This window comes from Oncorhynchus clarkii, chromosome 13 (genome assembly GCF_045791955.1).
Source record: "Oncorhynchus clarkii lewisi isolate Uvic-CL-2024 chromosome 13, UVic_Ocla_1.0, whole genome shotgun sequence".
NCBI classification, from domain to species: Eukaryota; Metazoa; Chordata; class Actinopteri; order Salmoniformes; family Salmonidae; genus Oncorhynchus; species Oncorhynchus clarkii.
The window spans coordinates 12,918,850-12,931,801 of NC_092159.1; the positions used below are offsets into that span (position 1 = coordinate 12,918,850).

The 12,952-nt window shown below is 44.2% G+C and overlaps 1 protein-coding gene across 2 annotated transcripts; it reads left to right on the forward strand.

Annotated features, from left to right (window-relative positions):
- The first annotated feature begins 990 nt into the window (after positions 1–990).
- On the forward strand, positions 991–12,578 carry LOC139424422 (dnaJ homolog subfamily A member 3, mitochondrial-like). 2 transcript variants are annotated; one of them, XM_071176209.1, is made up of 12 exons: positions 991–1,211; positions 1,679–1,818; positions 3,444–3,527; positions 3,780–3,995; positions 4,500–4,652; positions 5,560–5,707; positions 5,849–5,913; positions 6,257–6,385; positions 7,691–7,806; positions 8,184–8,281; positions 8,541–8,682; positions 11,851–12,578. In XM_071176209.1, the coding sequence occupies exons 1-11, from the start codon at positions 1,007–1,009 to the stop codon at positions 8,666–8,668; spliced, it is 1,482 nt and encodes a 493-aa protein (XP_071032310.1). In that variant the 5' UTR covers positions 991–1,006; the 3' UTR covers positions 8,669–8,682; positions 11,851–12,578. The 2 variants fall into 2 exon arrangements, with proteins under 2 accessions (XP_071032310.1, XP_071032312.1); XM_071176211.1 differs by lacking the exon at positions 8,541–8,682.
- The last annotated feature ends 374 nt before the right edge of the window (positions 12,579–12,952 follow it).

The window sequence follows — 12,952 nt, forward strand, 5'->3', positions numbered from 1 at the left end:
GGGAGGATGGTGGATGAAATGGTTACCAATCAGAAACACAAGCATAGACAGATGTGTCGGGAGAAGGGAGAAGAAGAGTGGGAGCTTCAGAACTTCAGGGAACAGCTAGAAAGACTGAAAAACAACATGAAAAAGACAGAGAAGAGAGGGAACAGGAAAGAGAAGGAAGGAGTTTGTGAAGGGAACAGGAAAGAGAAGGAAGGAGTTTGTGAAGGGAACAGGAAAGAGAAGGGAGGGAAGGAGTTTGTGAAGGGGGCAGGAAAGGGGGATGAGGGAGAGAGAGATTCCAGAGGGAAGCACGGAGGGAGGGTTTGACATGGGTCAACAGTTTAAAGGAATGATGCAGAAGTTGGGGAATATCGGGAATATCAGGAAAAAGAGGAGAGGAGCTTGGAGGAAAGGAAAATGTGATTAAAAGGGTGCTGGAAATTATCTATAGATTCTAGCTATTGGCTACATTAATTTAATACATTATTTTTTATGGATGACATTCTATGATGCATTTTAAACAAATCAATGAATGTTGATGATATTGTGTGTCAGGTTGTTGCATGATTAACTGTTAAATATTTGTTACTAATTCATCATAGGATTAGAGAATAAACAAATGACTTTACCACGTATCATTCATGCATTAATCATATGCTTACCATGCTGAACTTGAATTCAATAAAGATGAATCCAAATAATAACAAAACAATACTGCACATCCATAATAACTTAGAAAGATGTAAATAATCATAGAAATAAAACGTTGTATCTCAGTGCTTGCCTTGCCCCTCTGACCTGTACATTTATATGTTTTATTTGACCATTATTTAATTAGGCAAGTCAGTTAAGAACATATTCTTATTTACAATGACGGCCTACACGGCCGGAAGTGATGCAGCCTTGATCAAACCAGGTACTGCAGTGACGCCTCTTGCACTGAGATGCGGTGTCCAATATATATATCCTATATCCCGCACATGCGCAGTGCAGCGCAGGCCTCTGTAGCGATGCAAAGATGGCGTCCTCCGTGGCTATCTGCAATGCACGTTTACTCAACTCTGTAGGACTGTCTTCTGGCCACCGTCGGGCTTGGTCGCTGCTTGCCTCGGCTAGACATGGAGAAACCTGTGCCACGGCGATCTTGGGGATACAACGGTGCAGGATAGGGGGCGACTTTGGCTGTTTGAGACCTGAAAATGCAGTGACATTGAGACTCACAGGTGAGAGGAGGAAGGACTGTCTGGAGTTGGTGTCAGTGAACCTAGGTAGTAGTTTGTCACTATAGAAAGATATGTGTTTGGTCAATCATTCTGTATATGTCGTTTTTGTGTTTTCATGTCGCGATCAGACATTAGACACTTGGTCGGTACAGCTGCAACAACAATGTGCAGTAGCTGGACGTGCATGATGTAACGTTAACTGTCCTCAGTCAATGGTCAAGCACAATATGTACATGACACAATCTACAGTGTCTGCACTGGTAGTTAACTACTAACTAGCGAGTCCGTACAGCTAGCTAGCTAGCTAGTACAGTACACTTCGAAATGCATTATTCTCATTATTTGTCGAGCTAGTTAGCTATGTCTAACACAGACATGCCAAACACCATTACCCAGAATGCTCTGCTTCAATACAAGGACAGAAGTTATGGCTCTTTGACGCAGCTCATATCTCCTTCTCTCCACAGGACTGAGGTCCCCCCATGTTGTCAGCAGTAGTCACTCCTTCCACACTAGCTGCTCCTCAGCTAACAAACAGGACTTGTATGATGTTCTGGGGGTGCCTCGCACAGCCACTCAGAAAGACATCAAGAAAGCCTACTATCAGGTGAGAGGGTTGTCTATTAGGAGAGCCTGCACCTGGAGCTCTGTTGCTGTGTGGGTTGTTGTTGCAGAAATATAGGCCTAGACTGTTGTCATTATGGAGTTCTAGAATGTTCATAAACATTGAAATAGTACATGGCCTTGTCCAGTGAAATCAGCTGGGTAGGCTATATAATACCATTGGTCTATCATATTCCAGATTAGAGGCCGACCGATTATGATTTTTCAACGCCGATACCGATTATTGGAGGACCAAAAAAGCCGATACCGATTAATCGGCCGATTTTAAAATAATAATAAAAAACAACTTTTTTTATATATAATAATAATATATATATTTTTAAATATGTTTTTATTTTATTTGTAATAATGACAATTACAACAATACTGAATTAAGACTTATTTTAACTTAATATAAAACATCAATAAAATCAATTTAGCCTCAAATAAATAATGAAACATGTTCAATTTGGTGTAAATAATGCAAAAACAAAGTGTTGGAGAAGAAAGTAATATGTGCCATGTAAGAAAGCTAACGTTTAGGTTCCTTGCTCAGAACATATGAAAGCTGGTGGTTCCTTTTAACATGAGACTTCAATATTCCAAGGTAAGAGGTTTTAGGTTGTAGTTAATATAGTATTTATAGGACTATTTCTCTCTATACCATTTGTATTTCATATACCTTTGACTATTGGATGTTCTTATAGGCACTATAGTATTGCCAGTGTAACAGTATAGCTTCCTTCCCCATCCTTGCCCCTACCTGGGCTCGAATCAGGAACACATCGACAACAGCCAGAATCGAAGCATCGTTAGCCATCGCTCCACAAAAGCTGTGGCCCTTGCAGCGCAAGGGGAATAACTACTCCAAATCTAAAAGCGAGTGACGTTTGAAACAGTATTAGCGCAAACCCAGCTAACTAGCTAGCCATTTCACATTGGTTACAACAGCCATTAGGCTGATAGGCTTGAAGTCATAAACAGCGCTGTGCTTGCGAAAAGCTGCTGGCAAAACGCACGAAAGTGCTGTTTGAATGAATGATTACGGGCCTGCTGCTGCTCAGTCAGACTGCTCTTTCAAATCAGACTTAATTATAACATAATAACACACAGAAATGCGAGCCTTAGGTCAATAATATGGTCAAATCCGGAAACTATCATTTCGAAAACAAAACGTTTATTTCAGTGAAATACGGAACCGTTCGGTATTTTATCTAACGGGTGGCATCCCTAAATATTCTTGTTACATTGCACAACCTTCAATGTTATGTCATAATTACGTAATATTCTGGCAAATTAGTTCGCAATGAGCCAGGCTGTCCAAACTGTTGCATATACCCTGACTCTGCGTGCAATGAACGCAAGAGAAGTGACACAATTTCACCTGGTTAATATTGCCTGCTAAACTGGATTAGTAGTTATAACTAGTGATTATGATTGATTGTTTTTTATAAGATAAGTTTAATGTTAGCTAGCAATTTACCTTGGCTTCTACTGCATTTGCGTAACAGGCAGATTACTCGTGGAGTGCAGTGGTTAGAGCGTTGGACTAGTTAACTGTGCGATTGCAAGATAGAAACCCCTGAGCTGACATGGCCATTCCGATTAATCGGTTGACCTCTATTCCAGATGGCTAAGAAGTACCACCCAGACACCAACCAGGATGAGCCTCAGGCCAAGGAGAAGTTTGCCAAGCTGGCAGAAGCCTACGAGGTAGGCATTCAATTGGTCCCTGGCCTAATTCTACAAATTCAAGTCCTGCATGTTTTCGACTGGCCAATAATTACATTTCCAATATATCAAAATGCTCTGCCAAGCCAGGCATAGGATCTGATGAGGAGCTGACCCTAGAGCTGTACCTATTTGAGCAACTTCTAGTCTCTTCTATATTATCTGTAGATTGACAGTGACACCCAAACCCCTTAGCAATGACTGGGATATTGTTCCTGATGCTGTTCCCCCAAGGTGCTGAGTGACGAGGTCAAGAGGAAGCAGTATGACACGTACGGGGCGGCAGGCTTCGACCCCAGCCAGGCGGGAGGGGGGGCGGGGGGACAGCAGTACTGGAGGGCCGGGGGGGCCAGCGTCGACCCAGAGGAAATGTTCAGGAAGATCTTCGGAGAGTTCACAGGAGCGCAGGGTTTCGGAGACTTCAACAGCATGTTTGAACAGAGGCCAGAGGTGTGGTTATAACATTTTATAACAGATGAATAACCCAGTTATAACATGTTTCATGATTCGGTATAGAAGTAGAATTGGTAGAATGTACAAGTTCTAATGAACAGCAACGTTACATGATTTCATGTGAGTGTTTAGAGCTCAGTTATTCATTTTCAGCCATATGTTTTAATCTGTAACTGCTCAGTTATTCATATTCAGCCATATGTTTTAATCTGTAACTGCTCAGTTATTCATATTCAACCATATGTTTTAGTCTGTAACTGCTCAGTTATTCATGTTCAGCCATATGTTTTCATCTGTAACTGCTCAGTTATTCATATTCAGCCATATGTTTTAATCTGTAACTCTTTCTCCCTCTCTCTCACACCTTATTACCTTCCTCCATTTTTCTCCCATTATACCTCCATCTCTTTACCCTTTTCTCTCTCTCCCCTTTCCTGTCTCTCTGTTCCCTCCCTCTCTCTCCCCTTTCCTGTCTCTCTGTTCCCTCCCTCTCTCTCTCAGTTTGTGATGGAGCTGACGTTCACCCAGGCAGCTAAGGGAGTGAACAAGGAGATGACAGTGAACCTGGACGGTGCCTGTCAGAGATGTGACGGTAAAGGTAGCGAGCCAGGAACCAAGGTCCAGCACTGTCACTACTGTAACGGCACCGGCATGGTGAGTGGTGTCAACCTACTGTCACTACTGTAACGGCACCGGCATGGTGAGTGGTGTCAACCTACTGTCACTACTGTAACGGCACCGGCATGGTGAGTGGTGTCAACCTACTGTCACTACTGTAACGGCACCGGCATGGTGAGTGGTGTCAACCTACTGTCACTACTGTAACGGCACCGGCATGGTGAGTGGTGTCAACCTACTGTCACTACTGTAATGGCACCGGCATGGTGAGTGGTGTCAACCTACTGTCACTACTGTAACGGCACCGGCATGGTGAGTGGTGTCAACCTACTGTCACTACTGTAACGGCACCGGCATGGTGAGTGGTGTCAACCTACTGTCACTACTGTAATGGCACCGGCATGGTGAGTGGTGTCAACCTACTGTCACTACTGTAACGGCACCGGCATGGTGAGTGGTGTCAACCTACTGTCACTACTGTAATGGCACCGGCATGGTGAGTGGTGTCAACCTACTGTCACTACTGTAATGGCACCGGCATGGTGAGTGGTGTCAACCTACTGTCACTACTGTAATGGCACCGGCATGGTGAGTGGTGTCAACCTACTGTCGCCGTCAGGGACCAGGGCCTGTATTCCCAAAACGTTACACAATGATTTATTATGATTTAAAAGGCGAAACTGATCCTAGATCAGAACTGCTACTTTGAGTACAGGCCCTGATGTTTTACATGGTTGTCTCCACCATGACCGTATCCCTTTTATAAAACAGGCATCTCAGGGAGGCAGTAGCCATTCTAAATTCACTATCTACTCAATTTACTTAACTTTTTTGATCCGCACTCCCATAACGTAAGGCGCCTTTATTATCATTATAGTGTAGTAATAGCCATGTTAAAAATGTCTGATCATCTTAATGTTGGTCTCTGTGCTGCCCCCTGTAGGAGTCTATAAACACCGGTCCCTTCATGATGCGCTCTACGTGTCGACGCTGTGGTGGGCGGGGCTCCATCGTGACCACGCCCTGCGTGATGTGTCGCGGCTCGGGACAGACCAAACAGAGACAGACCGTCACCGTGCCTGTACCCGCAGGTGAGAGAGAGGGGTGTGAGAGAGAGACACTGACTGACAGTGTGTGTCTCTGGTTGGGCCATGATACGAGGAGACAATTGTTCAATGATGTGATGTGAAAATGCAGATTGACTTCAGACATGGACTGATGTTGTCTTGCAGGAGTAGACAATGGACAGACTGTACGAATGCCAGTGGGGAAGAAGGAAATCCACATCACATTTAGAGTAGGTGTGGACAGCATTTAGCTAGTTGTTTTTACCCTCCCCTTCAATGAGCTCCCAGACATCAGTTATACGACGCTATGCTTTTACTTTCTCTTTGGGAGTTTGGGTGCGTAGATATCTGAAGTATTATTCATGTCAAGCCTTGTTTGATTGATTGTGGTTCTGATGATCCAGCTTTGCTTTGCCTGACCCACCTGAAGCCCTACTAATATTCTGGAGACCTATCCTCTATAAAAAAAACACTGGGGAAACAATTATATTTTTCTCATTTGTGAGACACTTATTATGACACTGTTATATTTGTGATGGTTCTGATGGTCCGGTATCTCCTTCTTCTCTCCAGGTCCAGAGGAGTCCAGTATTCAGACGTGATGGGATCAACATCCACTCTGATGTCCACATCTCTGTAGCGCAGGCTATTCTGGGGGGCTCTGCTAGAGCACAGGGACTCTACAACACCATAGATATACAGGTGGGAGAAAGAGTTAGATCTCTGTAGGCCAGGCTATTCTGGGGGGCTCTGCCCGGGCACAGGGACTCTACACACACTCACGGCCAGTTTGTAGGTACACCACACTGTTCACCAAACTGAATCGCTCCTACAAACAGTGAGTCACTTAACCGTGGCTTGTTGTATAAAGCAGGCAGAAGGGCATTAATTGTCTGTTGGATTAAGTGTTAGACTGGGTAAAAGGAGTGACCTAAGGGACTTTGAGTGTTGTATGATCGGCAGTACCAGGCGCACCGGATCCAGTATCTCAGAAACGTCCGCCCTCCTGGGCTTTTCACGCACAACGGTGCGACAAACAAAAAACATCCAGTCAGCGGCAGTCCAGTCGGCTGAAACGGCTCGTTGATGAGAGAGGTCGAAAGGAGAATAGCAAGAATTGTGCACGCTTTCAGGCGTGCCACAAACATACAAATAACGACGCAGAACGACATCTTGGAACGCACAAATCGTCGATCCTTGTCACTGATGGGCTATTACAGCAGACGACCACACCCGGTTCCACTCCTATCAACTAAAAACAAGGAAAAGCAGCTCCTGTGGGCATGTGAACACTGGACACTTGAGGAGTGGAAAAACATCACCTGGAACATGACAGCGAGTTCAGTTTAGTTGAGTGGCCTGGACAGTCCCCAGACCTCAACCCTACAGAGCATCTTTGAGATGAGATGGAATGAGATGTTTGCAGCATGAATGTGCCACCAGTCCAATCTGCAGTAACTGCATAATGCCATCGCGTCAGCATGGACCAACATCCTTGTGGGACGTTTCTGACACATTGTAGAATACCCCAAAGAATTCAGGCTGTTCTGGAGGCAAAAGAGAGGTCTGACCCGGTACGAGGTGAGTGTATACAGGTGCGAGGGAGGGAAAAGGAGGCAGGAGGGATGGAAGGAGAGAGAAATAAGTTGTTTTCTGCCCGGTCACAGGGACTATACAACATTATAGGCATCCATGTGAGGGAGGGGAACAGGAACTCACTGTTGAATTTATCTACATGAAGTATTTCAATGTTTGGGTGTCATTTTGTTCAGTATGTATTTCATTACCACGTCTTTCAATCTGACAACCATCTAGAAATATGACATTAGATACATTACACTGACCTAGTCAATCTGACAACCATCTGGATATATGACATTCAATACACGTTATAGTGACCCTAGTCGTGCTTGTCCAAGCTGAAGGGTCTACTTGGCTTGTCGCTAGACACACTGGCAGATGTGAAAAGAGACTGGATTGACCGAACCACTGCCTTCTGTTTTGTAGATCCCTCCAGGTTGCCAGGCCGACCAGAAGATCCGTCTTCAGGGAAAGGGGATCCAGAGGATGAACAGCTATAGTTATGGAGATCACTATGTTCACATCAAGATCAGAGTACCTAAGTATGAGAGACAGAACACACACACACACACACTCCCAGAAACACACACAAATCAAATCTAGTTTTATTGGTCACATACACAGATGTACAGATGTTATCGAAAGAGAAGCAAAATGCTTGTGTTTCTAGCTCCACCGGTGCAGTAATACCTAACAATACAATATCAAACACATAATACACACACAATCCCATAGGAACTAGAAACAGGGTGGCGTGTCTGTCGGCGCCATCTGGTGGAGAGTCTGACGTTAACACAGACCCATTCACATTACTCTGCCTGTTGTCTATCTAGCATGGTTTTGTGTGACTGCTGCTTTCCCTTTTTCACGGTTAGAATAGTGTGTTATTAACCCTCCCTCTGGTCTTCTACCACTGTAGGAAGTTAACCCGGCGACAGCGCTCCCTGCTGCTGAGTTATGCAGAGGAGGAGACTGACGTGGAGGGGACTGTCAACGGAGTCACTGCTGCTACCACAGGTAGGTTGTTTATGCCTGGGAATTATACTATATAGTTCCACATCACCTTGTCTTCTCCTGCCACTGCTAGCCTGTCCCCTCTCAACACACACACATTTTAGATGCTTTACTTCATCTACAAATCACATTACAGCCAATAAGGATTCAAACATTTCAAACACACGCCAAGCACACAAGTGTATACACAAACACATGTTAAAACATGAAGCAAACATGGGCCGTATTTTGGATGGTGCATGTAGTACCTGTTTTTGTCCAGGTGGGGGCAGGAGTGGTCAGAGCTCTGAGTCTGGGGCAGGACAGGGCAGAACAGAGGGGCAGGAGAAGAAGAAAGAAGAAGAAGAGGAGGGCGGCATCCTTTCCAAAATAAAGAAAATGTTTAGCTGACAGCCACACCTCAGGTAGGACCCCCCCAACACCCTAAACACTAGCTGTGTAATGTGTGTTAGTCTGACTAGACCATGAATACTATACCTTCAGAATACACACACACTAACATATACATTTCTCCAACCTGCGGTTTGGCTGTCCTATAGTACAGTGGTTCCTATAGTACAGTGGTTCCTATAGTACAGTGGTCCCTATAGTACAGTGGTCCCTATAGTACAGTGGTCCCTATAGTACAGTGGTCCCTATAGTACAGTGGTCCCTATAGTACAGTGGTTCCTATAGTACAGTGGTTCCTATAGTACAGTGGTTCCTATAGTACAGTGGTCCCTATAGTACAGTGGTCCCTATAGTACAGTGGTCCCTATAGTACAGTGGTTCCTATAGTACAGTGGTTCCTATAGTACAGTGGTTCCTATAGTACAGTGGTTCCTATAGTACAGTGGTTCCCAACCTGCGGTGTGGCTGTCCTATAGTACAGTGGTTCCTATAGTACAGTGGTTCCTATAGTACAGTGGTCCCTATAGTACAGTGGTTCCTATAGTACAGTGGTTCCTATAGTACAGTGGTCCCTATAGTACAGTGGTCCCTATAGTACAGTGGTTCCTATAGTACAGTGGTCCCTATAGTACAGTGGTTCCTATAGTACAGTGGTTCCTATAGTACAGTGGTCCCTATAGTACAGTGGTCCCTATAGTACAGTGGTTCCTATAGTACAGTGGTTCCTATAGTACAGTGGTCCCTATAGTACAGTGGTTCCTATAGTACAGTGGTTCCTATAGTACAGTGGTTCCTATAGTACAGTGGTCCCTATAGTACAGTGGTCCTTATAGTACAGTGGTTCCTATAGTACAGTGGTCCCTATAGTACAGTGGTTCCCAACCTGCGGTGTGGCTGTCCTATAGTACAGTGGTTCCTATAGTACAGTGGTTCCTATAGTACAGTGGTCCCTATAGTACAGTGGTCCCTATAGTACAGTGGTCCTTATAGTACAGTGGTCCCTATAGTACAGTGGTTCCTATAGTACAGTGGTTCCTATAGTACAGTGGTTCCTATAGTACAGTGGTTCCTATAGTACAGTGGTTCCTATAGTACAATGGTTCCTATAATACAGTGGTTCCTATAGTACAGTGGTCCCTATAGTACAGTGGTTCCCAACCTGCGGTGTGGCTGTTCTATAGTACAGTGGTTCCTATAGTACAGTGGTTCCTATAGTACAGTGGTTCCCAACCTGCGTTGTGGCTGTCCTATAGTACAGTGGTTCCTATAATACAGTGGTCCCTATAGTACAGTGGTCCCTATAGTACAGTGGTTCCTATAGTACAGTGGTTCCTATAATACAGTGGTCCCTATAGTACAGTGGTTCCCAACCTGCGGTGTGGCTGTTCTATAGTACAGTGGTTCCTATAGTACAGTGGTTCCTATAGTACAGTGGTTCCTATAGTACAGTGGTTCCTATAGTACAGTGGTTCCTATAGTACAGTGGTTCCTATAGTACAGTGGTCCTTATAGTACAGTGGTTCCTATAGTACAGTGGTTCCTATAATACAGTGGTCCCTATAGTACAGTGGTTCCTATAGTACAGTGGTTCCTATAGTACAGTGGTTCCTATAGTACAGTGGTTCCTATAGTACAGTGGTTCCTATAGTACAGTGGTTCCTATAGTACAGTGGTTCCCAACCTATAGTACAGTGGTTCCTATAGTACAGTGGTTCCTATAGTACAGTGGTTCCTATAGTACAGTGGTTCCTATAGTACAGTGGTTCCTATAGTACAGTGGTTCCTATAGTACAATGGTTCCTATAGTACAGTGGTTCCTATAGTACAGATGGTCCTATAATACAGTGGTTCCTATAGTACAGTGGTCCTTATAGTACAGTGGTTCCTATAGTACAGTGGTCCCTATAGTACAGTGGTTCCCAACCTGCGGTGTGGCTGTTCTATAGTACAGTGGTTCCTATAGTACAGTGGTTCCTATAGTACAGTGGTTCCCAACCTGCGTTGTGGCTGTTCTATAGTACAGTGGTTCCTATAGTACAGTGGTTCCTATAGTACAGTGGTTCCTATAGTACAGTGGTTCCTATAGTACAGTGGTTCCTATAGTACAGTGGTTCCTATAATACAGTGGTTCCTATAGTACAGTGGTTCCCAACCTGCGGTGTGGCTGTTCTATAGTACAGTGGTTCCTATAGTACAGTGGTTCCTATAGTACAGTGGTTCCTATAATACAGTGGTCCCTATAGTACAGTGGTTCCTATAGTACAGTGGTTCCTATAGTACAGTGGTTCCTATAGTACAGTGGTTCCTATAATACAGTGGTTCCTATAGTACAGTGGTCCCTATAGTACAGTGGTTCCCAACCTGCGTTGTGGCTGTCCTATAGTACAGTGGTTCCTATAGTACAGTGGTTCCTATAGTATAGTGGTCACTATAGTACAGTGGTTCCTATAGTACAGTGGTCCCTATAGTACAGTGGTCCCTATAGTACAGTGGTCCCTATAGTACAGTGGTCCCTATAGTACAGTGGTTCCTATAGTACAATGGTTCCTATAGTATAGTGGTCACTATAGTACAGTGGTTCCTATAGTACAGTGGTTCCTATAGTACAGTGGTCCCTATAGTACAGTGGTCCCTATAGTACAGTGGTCCCTATAGTACAGTGGTCCCTATAGTACAGTGGTCCCTATAGTACAGTGGTCCCTATAGTACAGTGGTTCCTATAGTACAGTGGTTCCTATAGTACAGTGGTTCCTATAGTACAGTGGTTCCTATAGTACAGTGGTTCCTATAGTACAGTGGTTCCTATAGTACAGTGGTTCCTATAGTACAGTGGTTCCTATAGTACAGTGGTTCCCAACCTGCGGTGTGGCTGTCCTATAGTACAGTGGTTCCTATAGTACAGTGGTTCCTATAGTACAGTGGTTCCTATAGTACAGTGGTTCCCAACCTGCGGTGTGGCTGTCCTATAGTACAGTGGTTCCTATAGTACAGTGGTTCCCAACCTGCGGTGTGGCTGTTCTATAGTAGATAATATGTAGGTCTAGATATACCTGCTGCTCATTCCTCTGTTCTATAGAACCAGCCTCACACCTGTAGATGTCTCCCACCAACCCTGACTAATATAGTCACTTTTGGAAGCATTTGTCTGACCTCTTGTTCCTCCCCCCATTTCCTCTCCCCAGGTAAGAGATCAACAGGACAATAATGGGAGAAGGTAAGCAACTGGCACTCTGTCCCGCTCACTACCCTCCCTCACCTACCGCCTGGATAGAGGGAGGTAGAGAAATTGAGAGAGGGGTTTGGATTTGTAAGATCATCCATTTAGACACGGAACGGGCCACCAAGAAAGCCAAACCCTGCCACACTGTTTGGTCCCAAATGACACAGGTGTTGGGTTGAGGAACTAAAAACTTGTTTTACCTGGAGGGGATTCAAAATGGACGTCTGCAAGGAGTACAGGAGAAGATTTGCAAAGAGAAGCGAAGACAATAATTCGAGCAAGCTTTTCACAGTGAGTGTGTTTCAGATACACAAATTCTGCACAGATGATCAGGACCTGTATTCAGAGTAGGAGTGCTGATCTAGGATCAGTTCCCCGTTGTCCATTCATTTTAATCTGAGGCAAAACTGATCCCAGATCAGCATTCCTACTATGAGACGCTTTATGAATACGGGCCCTGATCTTACAATGGCTGGTCTGGAGAAGTGTCTCAGGAACCACGTCCATAAGAGTGTGTTTGTATAATCTGCACAGTATTAGGGTGTCTAGAACACTCCCATTGGCATCATGTTGTGGTCTGATAAAGGCCGATGCATTTAGTTGTATGGTCATTGTGGTGTTGTATGTGTAAGGGACAACACAGCTCTGCAAGACTTTGTTAATAAAATACAACTTCATCATACATAAAAATGCTTAATTGTGGTCAACATAGTTGATAATCGTAGTTGTATCAGTGCATCTCTAAACCCTTCTGGAGTACAGTATAGGTGGACCATGTTTATTTGGCAGCAATTGGAAAACATAGTAACAAAGTAGTAGATATACTATCTACTACAACAATATAGCCACATCAATCTATATGCACAAAAATAACAATGTTGGTTTCTCCATGTGATCTGTCACACTCTTTTCCCTCATCATTCCCTTTTCTGTTGTTTTCCCCTCACATAGTTTACCAGTCTGCCTCGCTGTTCTCTGAACCTCAATCTTCTCTCGATCTCCTTCCATTCAAATCCAATTTGATTTGTTGCATACTTCATAAACAGGTGTAGACACAGTGAAAT

Coding starts and splice junctions, on each gene's coding strand:
- LOC139424422 (XM_071176209.1), top strand. CDS start 1,007: ATGGCGTCCTCCGTGGCTATCTGCAATGCACGTTTACTCAACTCTGTA. Junction 4,653..5,559: donor ACTGTAACGGCACCGGCATG/GTGAGTGGTGTC, acceptor TGCCCCCTGTAG/GAGTCTATAAACACCGGTCC. Junction 7,807..8,183: donor ATCAAGATCAGAGTACCTAA/GTATGAGAGACA, acceptor CTACCACTGTAG/GAAGTTAACCCGGCGACAGC.